The following is a 21329-nucleotide window of genomic DNA, read 5'->3' as shown; positions in this document are numbered from 1 at the left end:
TGTGTGTTGTGGGAATTGCATACTCTATACCAGGGATCATCAACTTGAGTCAGCTGCAGGGTGATTTTTTTCTTGGGTGTGGGGGCCGGAACATAATTACAAATAATTAGTAATCTGCAAATTGATCGCAAGAAGCCCAAGCAGATATGTTTGACTAAAACAATCATTTCAAACCTTGCTTACATTTGTATACTTCCTGGCGCTGACGGAAACATGGGGGAGGGTTAGAAGGATTCCTTTATCCTATCCCAGGTATTCCTTAAAGAGGTGGGGTTTCAGGTGTCTCCGGAAGGTGGTGATTGACTCCGCTGTCCTGGCGTCGTGAGGGAGCTTGTTCCACCATTGGGGTGCCAGAGCAGCGAACAGTTTTGACTGAGCTGAGCGGGAACTGTGCTTCCGCAGAGGTAGGGAGGCGAGCAGGCCAGAGGTGGATGAACGCAGTGCCCTTCTTTGGGTGTAGGGACTGATCAGAGCCTGAAGGTACGGAGGTGCCGTTCCCCTCACAGCTCCGTAGGCAAGCACCATGGTCTTGTAGCAGATGCGAGCTTCAACTGGAAGCCAGTGGAGTGTGCGGAGGAGCGGGGTGACGTGAGAGAACTTGGGAAGGTTGAACACCAGACGGGCTGTGGATCACGTATCTATTATGCGTGGGAATACTTGTGAACAGATTTCTTAAAATTAAAATCACTTGGAGCTGATTTCCTGGTGTTTTTACAGTCTTTTATGCAAAAGTATTTTGTTGTTGTTGTTGCTCAGAACACGTTGGGGGCCAAATATAGCCAGTTGGGGAACCCTGCTCTGTACACTGTATCCAGCAGTGGCTGTGGAACGTCTGGTGGGCCGCGCAGGCGCACTAGGGAGATCGCCTTTGAGTCCAGTGCGGCAGGAAAAGCCAGGGGAGACGTCGTGGAGATTGAGGGTTAGGAGAGCAAAACAGTTATAAAGGGGAAAAAATGACAATTGGTTCCGTTTACTTATAACACCATCCTCAAAATATGAATTTAGCTATTCCTGTAAATAGAAGTCGGGTAAATGGGCGAGCGGTTTCGTGATAGCCTCCAGTAGACTAACGTTTCGTCTGTGCTTGCTTGGCAAACTGAAGATAATGTCAGGGAATGGCTGAAAATCCCTAAACTAGTCTACTGCAGTTGCCTGGCTGGAATCCTCTTCTCGTACTGAGAATATCGGACACATGGAAATAAAAACGGTTAGCTTGTAACCGTGGGAAGGATCCACAACACATCTGGGTGTGAGGAATTCCAGTCGGTCGTCGTTTCGGAAACGCATTCGAAGTTTGAACGTAAAGAGACATTTTGCTGCATCGAATTCCTTTTCACGGGATGTCATCTGCCGCCGACAGAATTCCACTAGTTAACTGACCGTCTGCTTCTCGGTAACGGAGGCCGAGCTAGCCAGGCGTGAAGATGGGTGATGCGGCACATACCAAGGGGTTGAGACGAACCTTTATCGTCCCCTCGATCAAGGCGTTTGATCACTATGATTTCACAAGGGCTAAAATATCCTGTAGCTTCACATGGCTTGTGGCCAAAGCCTTTGGCTCAGGTAGGTGGCGCCTTTTGTTGTCTTCGCAATATTGGTGTGGAAATGTGTAACATTTTATGTAAAATGTTGACAAATTGTGTCAGTGTGCACATCATCATAATAGGGCCAATCATCTTTGATAACCGCGACATTTCTGAGGGGCCTAAAGAGCATCTATTATCCGTGTTAAGAATGTGTTATTCGGCTCCAAGGTCCTTGATGAAACATCATCTAGACTTCACCACGCGCGAATGCGACAATGAAACACTCTAATTAGTCATTGCATTAGTCACATCTGGGCGCTCTAATTGACATTCTGTCTGGGGAGAAGCGCACGTGTGGGATGACTAACTGTTGCCTTTTCTGTTCTCAACATGGCAGAGGGCGTTGTTGTTTACCTACCCTCTCCCATCTGCATGGATGTCTGTGACATTTGATTGATTAGCTATTGCAGCTGGTTCCTGATGTTCACAGCAATGGCCCCATGCCCTACAGGTTGTTGGACCATCTGAACAGTATTAGAAAGATCATTCCATGTGATTTGACCATTGACACAGTTGTCACTTCACTGGGTGATCTACACCGTTAAGATCAGAATCTATTCTAAACATTCAGAGGAACATTTCCAGTTGTTTCTGGATGAGAGACAGCACTTCCGCTATATTAAAGGCTTTCTATGGGGCCTCCAGTGTGGCTGGGGAAAGCCTTGGTCTGCAGACTGTAGCCAGAGCAGACCTAAAACGTCAAATTCCAACTGGCTAGCTCAGTGGCTCTGGGGTTGGTTGGAGGGTGACTGACTCCAGCTCTCTAATGGATGTTTTTAACTGGCCTACACTGTAACGACCATCCACTAAGCCAGCTGAACATGACTAGAAAGCTCCTCCTTTAGTTTCCAGCATGATGTTTGTAAACTAAGCTTTTGTCATGTGTATAAATTGGTGGAAAACCCTCACTCGAAGCACATGGGGTTAACTGCAGGCCTCACCTCATTACTCCTAGAGAACTACATGCTCTTAGCATAGCAGGACTGGGCAGATTTTCTTTCTTCCTGTCCCTTCCGGTGACACATATTACTGCTCCCTTCCTGCACCAATACAGAGAACTGTGGCCCAATTCATCAATCCAGTCTTCACACACAGCCATGTTTGACCTAGTTACTACGGCTGTGACAGTAGTTTGACCCACAAAATGATGAAAATGTGCATGTACGTACACTGACAGAAAATGCTGAAAACGTGCATGTACGTACACTGACACACTCACAAAATGTTTTCCTCTATTATGACTGATTCCACAGGCATCTGTGGTTGATGCTCTCCTGTGTGGCACTGGATCATTGTGTGTGTGTGTGTGTGTGTGTGTGTGTGTGTGTGTGTGTGTGTGTGTGTGTGTGTGTGTGTGTGTGTGTGTGTGTGTGTGTGTGTGTGTGTGTGTGTGTGTGTGTGTGTGTGTGTGTGTGTGTGCACAAATGCTTTGCGAGCAGCTGTTCTAGAATGTGCTCTACACAGACAGTCCTCTCCTGTCTCTGTAACATCTGTGGTGTGTTGGCATTGTGGAGACCCAGTCGGTGACAACATTTGTCTCCATTACAACACAGGGGCCTCCCGGTGGGATCCTTGGGATGCCCCTACCCTAAACCCTGAACGTTAACCAACATTAGTCTCATCTTGTGTGAACTTATTAGCCACAATCAATGTGAGTGACAACAGCTCGGATCGCTTCGTTGGTCTGACTACATGGATGTTCGTACTGCATTGGAGAATAAGTAGTCTGACGTTAGTTTACATAGTGAGCAACTGAACAAAATGTTACCTTTTGAAAACCACTGCTAAAATACATCTAGTTATTTCGTAACGTTGTAGTCCAGTGCTTTGAATCAGACATTGTGAATTGCTGCTATAAGCTACAAGTTTGTAAGAATGCAATAACTGCATAGTAACAGAAAAGTAATGTTGCTGACAGCATGTTTTAATGTTCCCTCGCTGTGCTGTGCTCCAATTGGATGACTTCCTATGGTCGGCATAGTAAGGGTGGATATTCCAGGTCCCGTGTTTGGACTTCCTGTGACGCTCCTTCCTGTGTACTTCCTGTTTGATTGGTTTTCCTTGACACGGAAGCTTTTGATGAACTGGTGGAAAACTAAATCCTGCTCACTCTGTAAAGGGTGATCTGCACTCCACACTGTTACAAATAAGCCTGCTTATTGGTCTAATAGAACCTTTCTGATGGCCATATCTTTTTCATTGAACCTTTATTTAACTAGGCAAGTCAGTTAAGAACAAATATGAACTGAGCCCTATAACCCCTGTTTGGTTATTCTTTCTAGCAGCACTTGTATGGCTGATGTTAGCAAGACTGTGTTAACATTGTAAAGCCTAATGTTCCATCCACTTAAAGGTGTGTAGTATTGTTGCTGCTCTAGGAGGCCTAGAGGGAAGAAGTCAGAGAGCTGGCAGTGTGGTGACAGGACAACAAACTCTCCCTCAACGTCAGCAAGACAAAGGAGCTGATCGTGGACTACACATCTGTAGTGGAGCAGGTTGAGAACTTCAAGTTCCTCGGTGTCCACATCACTAAGGATCTATCATGTTCTAAACACAGCAACACAGTCGTGAAGAGGGAACGACAGCACCTCTTCCCCCACAAGACGAAAAGATTTGGCATGGGCCCTCAGATCCTCAAAAAGTTCTACAGCTGCACCATTGAGAGCATCTTGACTGGCTGCATCACCGCCTGGTATGGCAACTGTTTGGCATCTTACCATAGGCACAACAGAGGGTAGTGCGTTGGGCCCAGTAAATCACTGGGGCCGAGCTCCCTGCCATCCAGGACCTCTATACCAGGCGGTGTCAGAGGAAGGCCCTAAAGATTGTCAGACTCCAGCCACCCTAGTCATACACAGTCCTCTCTGCTACCGCACAACAAGCTGTACCAGAGAACCAAGTCTGAGACCAAAAGGCTCCTGAACAACTTCTACCCCCGAGCTATAAGACAGCTGAACAGTTCATCAAATGGCTCTGTGCACACTCACTGGACTCTACCCCCACACACACGCATACTATACTGACACTCCAACATACACACACACTACATATGCTCACACACACCAAACACACAAACACATGCATATTGACGCCACACACAAATTCACATATAGACACACTTTCTCACTCTTCACATACGCTGCTGCTACTCTGTTTATTGTCTGTCCTTATTGCCTAGTCACTTCTACCCCTACCTACATGTACATATTACCTCAACTACCTCGTGCCCCTGCACATTGACTTGATACCGGTACTCCTTGTATATAGCCTCATTATTGTTATTTTATTGTGTTACTATTTCCTTTTTTGCAAATGTTTCGTACTTTTTAACTTTGTATTGTTGGGAAAGGGCTCGTAAGTAAGCATTTCAAGGTAAAGTCTAGACCTGTTGTATTCTGTGCATGTGACAATTAAAATGAGATTTGATTTGAGGTCATAGGAGCTTTTGTCCATCTTCTCAAGGGTTATGAGGTGGTTTTAAAGTGGGGACAGTTGGGGGACTTTATATTGGGGACAGACAGTTGTTGTTGTGACTAGATGCTGAAGTGGCTAGGTCTGGCTGTTGAGTGGTAAATGCCTGTTATTGTCTGAAATAGCCCCCTTCATCTCTCTGGGTGGGAACACACTAAAGATTTGGTTTTCCTCTGACCCCCCCAACCCTCTGAAGAATGGGTATTACTAAGTGGATGTATAGATGTAGGAACTTAATTTGAGCCAGTTTGCTACAGCAGGAAATGAATCCTGCAGCGACAGGACATTTTAAATATTATGTGGATTATTAATGGACATTTTAATGTGAAAATTAGAAACTTTAGAAGCCTTTTTAACCTTGAATACACTACAAGTTGTAGTGCCTGCTGTGCAGGAAAATTCAACAATAAAATAGTGATCAAATTAAGATCCTACATCTGTTGGGGCGAAGAGAGTCCTCACTTAGCCATGTACCCTCCTCCACCTCTGTATGAATTAATCAAAGGATACGCCTTACCAATCTATGGGCTACTATTGACCATTCTATTGACCATTTATATAGGTCGTTATCAATAAAACATCACAATATCAATCAATCAAATTGATTTATAAAGCCCTTTTAAGGTGCAGAGCGTTTGATTTGTCTGCCTGGGGGCAAGGAGACCTGCAGCTCCACTAAAACTATTTGATTGTAATATCGTCACCTCTTGAAGCGCATTGTCAGAACTACACATTTCTGATTATTCCATGAAAAACAGTTGCGCACATTGAGCTCTATCATCAGAGTTCTAGACCTACAGCAAGTAACTGCATGCTTTTCATGACCAGTAAACCTGATCACCTCAATTCAGATACATCAGGGTAGCCTCACAATATCTCTCCATATTGGCCACCATTAATTGTATATTTGAGTGATATAAAGTGAACTATACCTGACAGGTATGAGTAGTTTAGGTTAAATTCCCATCCTTTGTGGGGTCTGCCTGTCATGCAGCAGAAGGGCGTATTTGCCAATGTAACATTACTGTTGGCTGATAATGTAACATTACTGTTGGCTGATAATGTTGACTTTGCAAGCTACTAGTAGAAATGTTTCGTATTTTGTAGGGGGTAGATCAGCTTTAATATTGCATATAGATTGTAGCCTTCATCAATGTCGTTGTCTGCATCATTTCCAATCCCCTATATATACTGCTCAAAAAATAAAGGGAACACTTAAACAACACATCCTAGATCTGAATGAAAGAAATAATCTTATTAAATACTTTTTTCTTTACATAGTTGAATGTGCTGACAACAAAATCACACAAAAATAATCAATGGAAATCCAATTTATCAACCCATGGAGGTCTGGATTTGGAGTTACACTCAAAATTAAAGTGGAAAACCACACTACAGGCTGATCCAACTTTGATGTAATGTCTTAAAACAAGTCAAAATGAGGCTCAGTAGTGTGTGTGGCCTCCACGTGCCTGTATGATCTCCCTACAACGCCTGGGCATGCTCCTGATGAGGTGGCGGATGGTCTCCTGAGGGATCTCCTCCCAGATCTGGACTAAAGCATCCGCCAACTCCTGGACAGTCTGTGGTTCAACGTGGCGTTGGTGGATGGAGCGAGACATGATGTCCCAGATGTGCTCAATTGGATTCAGGTCTGGGGAACGGGCGGGCCAGTCCATAGCATCAATGCCTTCCTCTTGCAGGAACCGCTGACACACTCCAGCCACATGAGGTCTAGCATTGTCTTGCATTAGGAGGAACCCAGGGCCAACCACACCAGCATATGGTCTCACAAGGGGTCTGAGGATCTCATCTCGGTACCTAATGGCAGTCAGGCTACCTCTGGCGAGCACATGGAGGGCTGTGCGGCCCCCCAAAGAAATGCCACCCCACACCATGACTGACCCACCGCCAAACTGGTCATGCTGGAGGATGTTGCAGGCAGCAGAACGTTCTCCACGGCGTCTCCAGACTCTCACGTCTGTCACATGTGCTCAGTGTGAACCTGCTTTCATCTGTGAAGAGCACAGGGCGCCAGTGGCGAATTTGCCAATCTTGGTGTTCTCTGGCAAATGCCAAACGTCCTGCACAGTGTTGGGCTGTAAGCACAACCCCCACCTGTGGACGTCGGGCCCTCATACCACCCTCATGGAGTCTGTTTCTGACCGTTTGAGCAGACACATGCACATTTGTGGCCTGCTGGAGGTCATTTTGCAGGGCTCTGGCAGTGCTCCTCCTGCTCCTCCTTGCACAAAGGCGGAGGTAGCGGTCCTGCTGCTGGGTTGTTGTCCTCCTACGGCCTCCTCCACATCTCCTGATGTACTGGCCTGTCTCCTGGTAGCACCTCCATGCTATGGACACTACGCTGACAGACACAGCAAACCTTCTTGCCACAGCTCGCATTGATGTGCCATCCTGGATGAGCTGCACTACCTGAGCCACTTGTGTGGGTTGTAGACTCCGTCTCATGCTACCACTAGAGTGAAAGCACCGCCAGCATTCAAAATAGACCAAAACATCAGCCAGGAAGCATAGGAACTGAGAAGTGGTCTGTGGTCCCCACCTGCAGAACCACTCCTTAATTGGGGGTGTCTTACTAATTGCTTATAATTTCCACCTGTTGTCTATTCCATTTGCACAACAGCATGTGAAATGTATTGTCAATCAGTGTTGCTTCCTAAGTGGACAGTGATTTCACAGAAGTGTGATTGACTTGGAGTTACATTATATATATATATATATATATACACACAATTAGGTTGGGGTCATTAAAACTAGTTTTTCAACCACTCCACAAATTTCTTGTTAACAAACTATATTTTTGGCAAGTCAGTTAGGACATCTACTTCGTGCATGACACAAGTAATTTTTCCAACAATTGTTTACAGATAGATTATTTCACTTATAATTCACTGTATCACAATTCCAGTGGGTCAGAAGTTTACATACACTAAGTTGACTGTGCCTTTAAACAGCTTGGAAAATTCCAGAAAATGATGTCATGGCTTTAGAAGCTTCTGATAGGCTAACTGACATAATTTGAGTCAATTGGAGGTGTACCTGTGGATGTATTTCAAGGCCTACCTTCAAACTCACTGCCTCTTTGCTTGACATCATGGGAAAATCAAAAGAAATCAGCCAAGACCTCAGAAAAACCTCCAATCAGCCAAGACCTCCACAAGTCTGGTTCATCCTTGGGAGCAATTCCTGAAGGTTCCACGTTCATCTGTACAAACAATAGTACGCAAGTATAAACACCATGGGACCACACAGCCGTCATACCGCTCAGGAAGGAGACGCGTTCTGTCTCCCAGAGATGAACGTACTTTGGTGAGAAAAGTACAAATCAATCCCAGAACAACAGCAAAGTACCTTGTGAAGATGCTGGAGGAAACAGGTACAAAAGTATCTATATCCACAGTAAAACGAGTCCTATGTCGACATAATCTGAAAGGCTGCTCAGCAAGGAAGAAGCCACTGCTCCAAAACCTCAATAAAAAAGCCAGACTACGGTTTGCAACTGCACATGGGGACAATGATCGTACTTATTAGAAAAATGTCCTCTGGTCTTATGAATCTAAAATAGAATTGTTTGGCCATAATGACCATCGTTATGTTTGAAGGAAAAAGGGGGAGGCTTGCAAGCCAAAGAACACCATCCCAACCGTGAAGCACGGGTTGCAGTATCATGTTGTGGGGGTGCTTTGCTGCAGGAGGGACTGGTGCACTTCACAAAATAGATGGTATTATGAGTAAGGAAAATGATGTGGAAGCAACATCTTGAAGCAACATCTTAACCTGTTATGGCTAGGGGGCAGTATTTTCACAGCCGGATAAAAAACGTACCCGATTTAATCTGATTATTACTCCTGCCCAGAAACTAGAATATGCATATAATTATTAGCTTTGGATAGAAAACACTCCAAAGTTTCTAAAACTGTTTGAATGGCGTCTGTGAGTATAACAGAACTCATTTGGCAGGCCAAAACCTGAGAAGATTCCATGCAGGAAGTGGCCTGTCTGACAATTTCTTGCCCTTCTTGATTATCTCTATCCATTACAGAGGATCTCTGCTGTTACGTGACACTTCCTACGGCTCTCAGAAGGCGGCAAAAAGCTGAATCGTGGCTTTGCAGGCTCTGGTTGAAAAAAAGTAGCGCGTTTGGGTAGTGGCTGGTTACAGTACTGTGAGACTCAGGCTCGTGCCCGCGTCGACAGAATGCTTTGTTTTCTTTCGTCTGTTTACCTAAACGCAGATTCCCGGTCGGAATATTACCGCTTTTTTACGAGAAAAATGGCATAAAAATTGATTTTAAACAGCGGTTGACATGCTTCGAAGTACGGTAATGGAATATTTAGAAATCTTTTGTCACGAATTGCGCCATGCTCGTGACCCTTATTTACATTTCGGATAGTGTCTTGAACGCACGAACAAAACGCCGCTATTTGGATATAACGATGGATTATTTTGGACCAATCCAACATTTGTTATTGAAGTAGCAGTCCTGGGAGTGCATTCTGACGAAGACAACAAAGGTAATCAAACTTTTGTAATAGTAAATCGGAGTTTGGTCAGGGCTAAACTTGGTCGGTGTCTAAATGGCTAGCCGTGATGGCTGGGCTATCTACTGAGAATATTGCAAAATGTGCTTTCACCGAAAAGCTATTGTCGGACATATCGAGTGCATAGATGTAACGCCCTGGCCATAGAGAGGGGTTTTTTGTTCTTTATTTTGGTTAGGCCAGGGTGTTACATTGGGTGGGCGTTCTATGTTCCTTTTTCTATGTTTTGGTATTTCTTTGTTTTGGGCCATGTGTGTGGCTCCCAATCAGGCACAGCTGAAGCTCGTTGCTGCTGATTGGGAGTCACACATAAGGAGCATGTTTTTCCTTTGGGTTTTGTGGGTAATTGTTTCTGTTTTGAGTATTTTCCTAACAGGACTGTTTGCTGTCGTTTTTGTTCATTTTGTAGTGTTCTCTTGTTATTTGAATTAAAATTCTAATGATGAACACATCCTCTGCTGCACCTTGGTTCCCTCTTCCAGACAGCCGTTACAATAGAGGAGTTCTGTATCTATAATTCTTAAAATAATTTATGTTTTTTGTGAACGTTTATCGTGAGTAATTTAGTAAATTCACCGGATGTTTGCGGGGGGTATGCTAGTTCTGAACGTCACATGCTAATGTAAAAAAGCTGGTTTTTGATATAAATATGAACTTGATTGAACAAAACATGCATGCATTGTATAACATAATGTCCTAGGGTTGTCATCTGATGAAGATCATCAAAGGTTAGTGCTGCATTTAGCTGTGGTTTTGTTTTTTGTGACATATGCTAGCTTGAAAAATGGGTGTCTGATTATTTCTGGCTGGGTACTCTGCTGACATAATCTAATGTTTTGCTTTCGCTGTAAAGCCTTTTTGAAATCGGACAGTGTGGTTAGATTAACGAGAGTCTTGTCTTTAAAATGCTATAAAATAGTCATATGTTTGAAAAATTGACGTTTTCGGATTTTAGAGGAGTTTGTATTTCGCGCCACGCCCATCATTGGATATTGGAGCAGGTGTTCCGCTAGCGGAACGTCTAGATGTAAGAGGTTAAGACATCAGTCAAGAAGTTAAAGCTTGGTCGCAAATGGGTCTTCTGGAGTAATGGGCCTACCCTCCTGTAGGTTTACACTCCAACCCTGTTCCTGGAGAGCTACCCTCCTGTAGGTTTACACCAGGGCTCTCCAACCCTGTTCCTGGAGAGATACCCTCCTGTAGGTTTACACCAGGGCTCTCCAACCCTGTTCCTGGAGAGATACCCTCCTGTAGGTTTACACCCGGGCTCTCCAGCCCTGTTCCTGGAGAGATACCCTCCTGTAGGTTTACACCAGGTTTCTCCAACCCTGTTCCTGGAGAGCTACCCTCCTGTAGGTTTTCACTCCAACCCCAGTTGTAACTAACCTGGTTCAGCTTATCAACCAGCTAATTATTACAATTAGGTGTGCTAGATTAGGGTTGGATTGAAAACCTACAGGACGGTAGCTCTCCAGGAACAGGGTTGGAGAGGCCTGCTGTACACACTCCAATAGTGTCTCATTCAGAATTTGACAAGCACTTGATAATGCCTCGAATTTCACGGCAGCATCCCCTTTGTGGCCGTAATGCACCCTAAAACAATCCATGCCTTTTGCGGTCCGGAGTGTTGCGTTGTGCCCTTCTCCCTGAGTGTGCTGCGCAATCCGAAGCGTCTCTCACTCACATGGCTCTCCGTCACATGATCGGGTCTTTCGCACAGGCTACAAGTGAAGACAGACACATTGGGGACGCGACTACGCTCATCCTTATCCAATTCCGAGGTGCATATTGAAGATATTGGAAGAAATGTCCACATTTACTTTTCGTCAGCCAACAAGATGAGTAGGCCTGACGAACAGCAAAACCACTAGCCTATGTCAATCTACTATCCCCCATAGTACAAAAGTCGACCTATTCTGTGCAACAAATAAATATTCCAAACATGGTCTGGAACTGTTGTGGGATGCGATAGATCCCAAATTAATACAACCACTAGCATCCCAAAAACTTTTTTACACAATGCGGCTGACACAACAGATCAGAACGTTTAGCTTAAAATGTTGATAAACTATTAGGCTATTTCTTCACATTATAAGCGCAGCAATGTGCACATGGTAGTAGACTAAGCACGAATGTTACATTAGCGGAAAACACCATTATCAAAAATGACCGCAAATGCGATTATACATGTAATGCTTTTATTATAAAGGTGCATTTTTAAGGTGAATATTATCTTCCCCAAACTTGAAACTCACACAGTGCTTATGTATGCCAGTTAGGCTCTACACCCTTTGTTAAGCAGATTCATGTGCTTCATTTTAATAAGTTATTTGGCCACTTTAGTTGTGATACAAACCTTATTATAACAAATAGGCCTATGGGCTTGGCTACATGAGGTGTGCGACTATGAAAAAAGGCATTGTTTCTTATGCTGGTTATCATTCACAAGGGATAATATATACTTCACAAGTGATAGGCTAATATTGACACAGACTATTCTCAATTTAATCTTGTCTTTACATATACTAAATAATATATGTGTGACATTTGTTTTGATTTAGAATGGACCATTATCATGCACCGGTCTCGAAACAGGGGCAGGGGAAAAATACATGTAATCTATGCACTTAAGTAGCAAATGAGGGACACTTTTCCCTATGGTTTATTTTCATGCCAGCCAGGTAGGCTATATTCCTGTTGTAAAGAGAAGCAATGTGCTTAATATTAGGAAAGTTGAGAAACAATTATAGTAAGTAGAGATCGACCGATTATGATTTTTCAACACCGATACCGATTATTGGAGGACCAAAAAAAGCCAATACCGATTAAATCGGCCAATTTTTATTTGTGTGTGTGTAATGACAATTACAACAACACTGAATGAACAATGAACACTTTAATTTTACTTAATATAATACATAAATAAAGATCTATTTAGTCTCAAATAAATAATGAAACATGTTCAATTTGGTTTAAATAATGCAAAAACACAGTGTTGGAGAAGAAAGTAAAAGTGCAATATTGCAGCCACAGGTCCTTTTGATGCTGCACTCGCGTAACAGGTGGTCAGCCTGCCACGCAGTCTCCTCATGGATTGCAATGTAATCGACCATAATCAGCATCCAAAAAGGCCAATTACTGATTGTTATGAAAACTTGAAATCGTTCCTAATTAATCGGCCTTGCCGATTAATCGGTCGACCTCTAATAGTAAGTCTAGCCTATAGAAAGCTGATGGGATCCTCTTTTTAATAGAGGCCATCACTCTGTTTTCTCCCGCAATTACATAGCCTATGGAAATGTTGCGCAACCTGAGCTCATGGGCTCTCATGAAGTGTTTGATTAGATTTTTGATTACATTTGCATTGAAGTCAGAGTGATTAGTGGGACAATAGAGTGCTGAGTACCAGGCAGTTAGCAAGTTTGGTAAGCTACTAATGACCAGCAGCATCATCAGAGCTTAGAGAAGCCTAATTACCTTGACTAAATGGTCATGTGGAATTTGACTGCCTTCATGACTCGTGACCGCCGGTGTGGCGGAAATATGGTCACCGCAACAGACCTAAACATACACACTCACCTGAACGCATGCATGCACAAACCCTGCTCTAAGGTAGTGCTCTGTGGACAGTTTTCTCAGCGTTGTCTCCTGAAAGGACAAAAACAAGCCTAATGACAGGTTTCTACTAACAACCATAGACACGGTCACCCCAACAGACCTAAACACACACAGACACAGACACACACTCACCTGAACACATGCACAAACACACACACACACACACACACACACACCACACACACACACACTCACCTGAACACATGCACAAACACACACACACACACACTCACCTGAACACATGCACAAACACACACACACACACACACACACACACACACACACACACACACACACACACACACACACACACACACACACACACACACACACACACACACTCACCTGAACGCATGCACACACACACACACACACTCACCTGAATGCATGCATGCACAAACACACACACAGGCCAGGAACACCGTCCTTGCCCCATATGCGCCCTTTCAAACTAACTGCCCCCTCTTGACTCAAAAACACTCACAGGGCCCCTGACTCATCATGTGAGAGAAGAGCAGGAAGTGGTGTAGTCTCTGAGGACAGACTGCAATACAGTATGTTGGCTTTGTTGAAGATTAAATCCGATTTAAATCAACAACGATTAAGGCACATACACACCTCACAGAGACTGTCTAAGTGGCCCAGGGCCTGGGCCTGTCCTACACACCTCACAGAGACTGTCTAAGTGGCCCAGGGCATGGACCTGTCCTACACACCTCACAGAGACTGTCTAAGTGGCCCAGGGCATGGACCTGTCCTACACACCTCACAGAGACTGTCTAAGTGTCCCAGGGCCTGGGCCTGTCCTACACACCTCACAGAGACTGTCTAAGTGGCCCAGGGCCTGTCCTACACACCTCACAGAGACTGTCTAAGTGGCCCAGGGCTTGGACCTGTCCTACACACCTCACAGAGACTGTCTAAGTGGCCCAGGGCTTGGACCTGTCCTACACACCTCACAGAGACTGTCTAAGTGTCCCAGGGCCTGGGCCTGGGCCTGTCCTACACACCTCACAGAGACTGTCTAAGTGGCCCAGGGCCTGTCCTACACACCTCACAGAGACTGTCTAAGTGGCCCAGGGCTTGGACCTGTCCTACACACCTCACAGAGACTGTCTAAGTGGCCCAGGGCTTGGACCTGTCCTACACACCTCACAGAGACTGTCTAAGTGGCCCACTCTTCATCAAGAGACACAGTCCTAGAGGAGTTGACTGTAGTGTCAGTTATTGTGTGACCAAACTAACCTGTTCCTCTCTCCATCTACAGACACAGTCCCAGAGGAGCTGTCAGTTATGTAGCCTACACTCCAAAAGGGTTCTACCTGTAATCAAAAAGGGTTCTTCAAAGGGTTCTCCTATGGGGACAGCCAAGGAACCCTTTTAGGTTTTAGATAGCACCTACAAAAAAGGTGCTATCTATCCTCACACTAAACCCTCCTCTCCCTCCCTAGATGCTCTCCCAGAGGAGCTGGAGTCTTACTATGTACATCGTGTCCTCAAACTAACCCGTCCCTTCCTCTCTCCCTCCAAAGATGTGGTCCCTGAGGAGCTGGCTGACCCCTTCTACAGGGACCAGTACAGCCAGGAGCACCTGAAGCCCCCCGTGGCGTCCCTACTGCTGTCTGCAGAGCTCTACTGCCGGGCGGGGAGCCTCATCCTCCGCAGCGATGCCGTCAAACCTCTGCTGGGACACAACGCCGTCATCCAGGCCCTGGCACAGAAGGGACTGTACGTCACAGACCAGGACCGACTGGTCACAGAGAGGGACCTGACCAGCACTCCTATACGCATGGTGAGGATGGAGAGGTCTGTCATGCACACACCTTCTTCCTTTCATCCCCTTTAATCTCTCTTCCTTCTCTCTCTTTCACTCACACTCATCCTCAATCTCTTTGTGTGTGTGTGTGTGTGTGTGTGCTCTAAGGTAAGGTTTTATGATAAGTTGGTTATCTGAATCAGCTGGGTAGAGCTTAGTGTTGTAACAGACTGTAGTTGATCTGTGATCTGTACAGATCACCCCCCAGGGTCCGGCGCGCATGTGAACCGCGGATCAATTGGAAAGTTTATCCATCATAGTGTGAAATCCAGTTTTACTGCCGCTGTTACTTTTTAAAGTAATAATTCCCTACATCTCGATGCTGAGTCGAAAGTGAAAAGATAAAGACAAAACAGATGCGTGCTGTGTTTTACTCTGAAGCCTGAAAGTTGGTTTTATTCTTTTTTTAAAGCACTTGTGTGTACTGTTCACGTGAACGAGGCATGTTGAATCCCAACGAATCAATCCTGGATGCTCGCGTTGCAAAGAAGAAAAAAGAGCTGAAGAACTGGAAAAGCCTCCCGCTTCATTTAAGTCTCATGTATGGGAGCATTTTGTCTTCCCTGTCAAATATGATGATGGAAGAAGGGTGGTGGACAACACCATTACGGTGTGTAGCCATTGTGCCACATGAAAGCCGTATGATCATGGAAATACATGGAGCATGGACGCTCATTTAAAGCGTCGTCACCCTGGTGTGTCAGTGACGGGAGCCAACTCAGCCAAGAGACAACAACTTCTCACCGCGACATTTAAGCCCTTTGCTGCAGAATCAGACCGGGCTGAAGCCATCACCAAATCTATTGGGATGTTTGTCACTGCAGACATGAGGCCATACTCTGTTGTGGAAAACAAAGGGTTTAAAAATATGGTGAAAGTGCTTGAGCCACGCTATGAAATCCCCTGGCGCACCCACTTCAGTATGAAGATCGTGCCAGATCGTTATGAACAGGAAAATATCAAAATTGTCGACAAATTATCCAAGGCATCCTCTGTTGCCCTCAACACAGACAGGTGGACCTCCAGGGTAACAGAAAGCTACGTGACTGTGACTGCTCACTACACCACAGAGGAGTGGACCTCCAGGGTAACAGAAAGCTACGTGACTGTGACTGCTCACTACACCACAGAGGAGTGGACCTCCAGGGTAACAGAAAGCTACGTGACTGTGACTGCTCACTACACCAGAGGAGTGGACCTCCAGGGTAACAGAAAGCTACGTGACTGTGACTGCTCACTACACCAGAGGAGTGGACCTCCAGGGTAACAGAAAGCTACGTGACTGCTCACTACACCACAGAGGAGTGGACCTCCAGGGTAACAGAAAGCTACGTGACTGCTCACTACACCACAGAGGAGTGTGAGATGTGAAGTCCGGTGCTACAGACACACCCCCTCTATGAGAGTCCCAAAGGCACAAATCTGGCGCAGGTACTGCTAGGAGCTAGCTAGGAGCAGCTCGGAGCTAGCTAGGAGCAGCTCGGAGCTAGCTAGGAGCAGTAGCAGAGTGGAAGCTAGAGGCCCAATAGCAATATCCCAACCACCACAGATAATGCCAAGAACCAAGTAAATGCAGTGATAGAGGCTGGACTGGGGCCACAGATAGCTTGCTTTGCACATGTGATCAATTTAGCATCCCAAAGGGGAGTCTCAGTGAACCAGATGGACCGCTTCCTTGGGAGAATCAGGAAGGTGGTTTCCTTTTTCCACCGAAGCCCAACAGCCGCTCATGTGCTTAAGACCAAGCTAGAAATGCTACAGCTACCGACCCACAAGCTCATACACCATGTCACAACAAGATGGAACTCCACTTATGACATGTTGGAGAGCTATCTTGAGCAGCAGGCAGCTGTATACTCTGCCCTGACAGACAAGACCCTGGAAAAAATAAAGACATTGTCACCTTGTCTAATGATGACGTGAAAGTGGCAGAGGAGGTTCTCCAGGTGCTCAAATCCCTCAAAACGGTTACAACCCTACTGAGCACTGAAACTGCACCGTCTGTGTCCATGATCCTACCTCTGAAAACAAGGATTCTACAATCCATGGTCCCAAGTGAGGAAGACAGCACCATCACTAGAGATGTGAAGGCTGCCATTAGAGAGGACCTGAACCCCAGATACCCCCCTAATGTACAGGACTACCTTCATAGTTCTACTGCACTGGATCCAAGGTTCAAGTCCCTGTCTGTTCACGTCCCTGTCTCACCTAGACCCTGCCCTAAACCGGAGGACATACAGTGATCTCACCACTGAGACTGTGGCCACTGAAGAGGTAAAAAAAATATATGTAATATGAAAATGAATCATTTGTTAGTTTAATAGATCAAAACATTTTTTCTGCAGGGTCAAGCCACAGAGTCGACAGGACCAGACTCAGAAGCATCTCCTGCACAAAATCATTTGGCCACGAAGGAGATTTTCGGGGAGTCTCTTGCGAGCAAGGACACAGGCAAGACGTTTGCCAACACCATCAAAGAGGAGGAGGCATCCTACAAGGCAGCAAGCGGCATTCCAGTGGATGGTGATCCACTGGCATGGTGGAAAAGCAATGAGTGTAAATACCCTCACATTGCCATGATGGCAAGACGCTACCTGGCTGTGCCTGGCACTTCAGTTCCTAGCGAGAGGGTGTTCTCCATGGCAGGGGACATAGTGACTGTAAAGAGGTCTACCCTCTCCCCAGACAATGTAGACATCCGCATCTTTTAGAAAAGTCATGTGAAGTTATGAGCTCAGGTCTGCTTTGCTTTCTTTCTTTTGTTTGATGATGTGGACACAGGCAATTTTCTGGATTCACTATTGTTCAAAGGAAGAAGGTTTCATGCCTCATATTGCACTTTAATTTAACAATTGAGTATTGAATATTTTATTTTAAGATTTTATTTAAACGTTGAAAAGTTCCTTGCTTTAAGTGTTCTTTAAGTAATAAATGGAAAGCAAAGTTATATTTGTCTCCCTTTTTTTTTGCTGATCCGAAAAATGATCCGATCCGTGACTCAACGTGATCTGAACCGTGAGTTTTGTGATCCATTGCACCACTAGCAGTGCTAGGGCAAAAACCCAAACCCCTTGAGATCCCCAGGACTGAGTTGGGGAAACCCTGCTCTAAGGTAGTGCTCTGTGGACAGTTTTCTCAGCGTTGTCTCCTGAAAGGACAAAAACAAGCCTAATGACAGGTTTCTACTAACAACCACAGACAGACAGACAGACAGACGGGCGGGCGGGCGGGCGGGCGGACGGACGGTACTGTTACGTCACACAGTACAAAATGCCTTTCTTAGGAAAGAGCAAATAAAGCAGAATATTGTTTTTATGTGTGTGTAATGGAACGGAGAGTCACGATCATGGGCTACTTCTCACTATAACATGTACAGCAGAAAGCATTCAGTTATTTAGTCTGCCCCAATTAGTAAAACCTGTCTCAAGCCTTTGGTCACGAACTGAGCGTTTAAGTAGGCCTTTTAAATCTACAGTCCTTTTCAGTTGATCGTCCATTGAAGAATGTATGGCAGCTTGATATGAGGGTATTTCATGAGCTTTTAAAACAGTTAGACTTGATATCAGTTATGAGATATTTATTCTAATCTGATAATGTGTGGTTGAGGACCATGAGTTTAGATCCAGCCTGTCACGATCGTCGGATGAAGTAGACCAAGGTGCAGCGTGGTGAGGGTACATTTTCCTCTTTATTTGAATGTCGCCAGCAAAACCAATAAACAATACAAAACGACCGTGAAGCTTACAGGGCAAAGTGCCACAAACAAAGTTAACTACCCACCAAAACCCTGTGGGAAAAAGGGCTACCTAAGTATGGCTCCCAATCAGCGACAATGAAGTACAGCTGTCCCTGATTGAGAGCCATACCAGGCCAAAACAAAGAAATACAAAACATAGAAAATAGAACATAGAATGCCCATCCCAACTCACGCCCTGACCAAACCAAAATAGAGACATAAAAAGGAACTCTAAGGTCAGGGCGTGACACAGCCACAATCTCATGCATAGTTAGAGACTGTATATACAGTGCCTTCAGAAAGTATTCAGACCCCTTTACTTTTCCCACATTTTATTACATTACAGCCTTATTCTTAAATGGATAAAATTGAAAAATGTCCTCATCAATCTACACACAATACCCCATAATGACAAACAGAAATATCTTATTTACATAAGTATTCAGACCCTTTGCTATGACATTCGAAATTGAGTTCAGGTGCCTCCTGTTTCCATTGATCATCCTTGATGTTTCTACAACTTGATTGGAGTCCACCTGTGGTAAATTCAATTGATTGGACATGATTTGGAGAGGCACACACCTGTCTAAATAAAGTCCCACAGTTGACAGTGCATGTCAGAGCAAAAACCAAGTCATGAGGTCGAATTAATTGTCCGTAGAGCTCCGAGACAGGATTGTGTCAATGCACAGATCTGGGGAAAGGTACCAAAAGATTTATGCATCAATGAAGGTCCCCAAGAACACAGTGGCCTCCATCATTCTGAAATGGAAGAAGTTTGGAACCACCAAGACTCTTCCTAGAGCTGGCCACCTGGCCAAACTGAGAAATCGGGAGAAAGGCCTTGGTCAGGGAGGTGACAAAGATCCCGATGGTCACTCTGACAGAGCCCCAGAGGTCTTCTGTGGAGATGGGAGAACATTCCAGAAGGACAACCATCTCTGCAGCATTCCACCAATCAGGCCTTTATGGTAGAGTGGCCAGACAGAAGCCACTCCTCAGTAAAAGACAGCCTGCTGGGAGTTTGTCAAAAGGCACCTAAAGACTCTCAGACCATGAGAAACAAGATCCTCTGGTCTGATGATTGAACTTTTTGGCCTGAATGCCAAGTGTCACGTCTGGAGGAATCAAGGCACTGCTCATCACCTGGCCAATACCATCCCTACAGGGAAGCATGGTGATGGCAGCATCATACTTCAGGGATGTTTTTTCAGCGGCAGGGACTGGGACACTACTCAGGATCGAGTACAGAGAGATCATTGATGAAAAACTGCTCCAGAGCACTCAGGACCTTAGACGGGTATGAAGGTACACCTTTCAACAGGACAACGACCCTAAGCACACAGCCAAGACTACGCAGGAGTGGCTACGAGACAAGTCTATGAATGTCCTTGAGTGGCCCAGCCAAAACCCGGACTTGAACCCGATCGAAAATCTCTGGAGAGACCTGAAAATAGCTGTGCAGCAACGCTCCCATCCAACCTGACAGAACTTGAGAGGATCTTCAGAGAAGAATGGGAGAAACTCCCCAAATACAGGTGTTTTATTTTTTATTTATTTCACCTTTATTTAACCAGGTAGGCTAGTTGAGAACAAGTTCTCATTTGCAACTGCGACCTGGCCAAGATAAAGCATAGTAATTCGACACATACAACAACACAGAGTTACACATGGAATAAACAAAACATACAGTCAATAATACAGTAGAACAAAAGAAAACAAAAAGTCTATATACAGTGAGTGCAAATGAGGTAATTTAAGGCAAATAGGCCATGGTGGCGAAGTAATTACAATATAGCAATTAAACACTGGAATGGTAGATGTGCAGAAGATGAATGTGCAAGTAGAGATACTGGGGTGCAAAGGAGCAAGATAAATAAATAAATACAGTATGGGGATGAGGTAGATAGATGGGCTGTTTACAGATGGGCTATGTACAGGTGCAGTGATCTGTGCGCTGCTCTGAAAGCTGGTGCTTAAAGCTAGTGAGGGAGATATGAGTCTCCAGCTTCAGAGATTTTTGCAGTTCGTTCCAGGCATTGGCAGCAGAGAACTGGAAGGAAAGACGACCAAAGGAGGAATTGGCTTTGGGGCTGACTAGTGAGATATTACCTGCTGGAGCGCGTGCTACGAGTGGGTGCTGCTATGGTGACCAGCGAGCTGAGATAAGGCGGGGCTTTACCTAGCAGAGACTTGTAGATAACCTGTAGCCAGTGGGTTTGGCGACGAGTATGAAGTGAGGGCCGACCAATGAGAGCATACAGGTCGCAATGGTGGGTAGTGTATGGGGCTTTGGTGACAAAACGGATGGCACTGTGATAGACTGCATCCAGTTTGTTGAGTAGAGTGTTGGAGGCTATTTTATAGATGACATCACCGAAGTCGAGGATCGGTAGAATGGTCAGTTTTACGAGGGTATGTTTGGCAGCATGAGTGCGATATAGGAAGCCGATTCTAGATTTAATTTTGGATTGGAGATGCTTAATGTGAGTCTGGAAGGAGAGTTTACAGTCTAACCAGACACCCAGGTATTTGTAGT

At 45.1% G+C, this 21329-nt stretch overlaps 1 protein-coding gene across 4 annotated transcripts in view; it reads left to right on the top strand.

Moving 5' to 3' along the window:
* Nucleotides 1–208: 208 nt before the first annotated feature.
* The window catches only part of LOC106569669 (calmodulin-regulated spectrin-associated protein 2), a 73667-nt gene continuing 52546 nt past the window's right edge, over nt 209–21329 (top strand). For 2 of the 4 annotated variants that reach the window (XR_014380375.1, XM_082960990.1), the window contains exons 1-2: nt 209–1563; nt 14771–15030. Coding sequence is in view for 2 of the 4 variants with exons in the window: in XM_082960990.1 (XP_082817116.1) it covers nt 1425–1563; nt 14771–15030 (399 nt within the window). In the remaining 2 variants the exon portion in view is untranslated. The remainder of the gene's footprint in view (nt 1564–14770; nt 15031–21329) is intronic. The other 2 variants (XR_014380376.1, XM_082960991.1) reach the window with 2 other exon arrangements.

Source organism: Salmo salar, chromosome 14 (assembly GCF_965601325.2).
Source record: "Salmo salar chromosome 14, fSalSal1, whole genome shotgun sequence".
NCBI lineage: Eukaryota > Metazoa > Chordata > Actinopteri > Salmoniformes > Salmonidae > Salmo > Salmo salar.
This window is presented reverse-complemented; position numbering and strand designations above follow the sequence as displayed.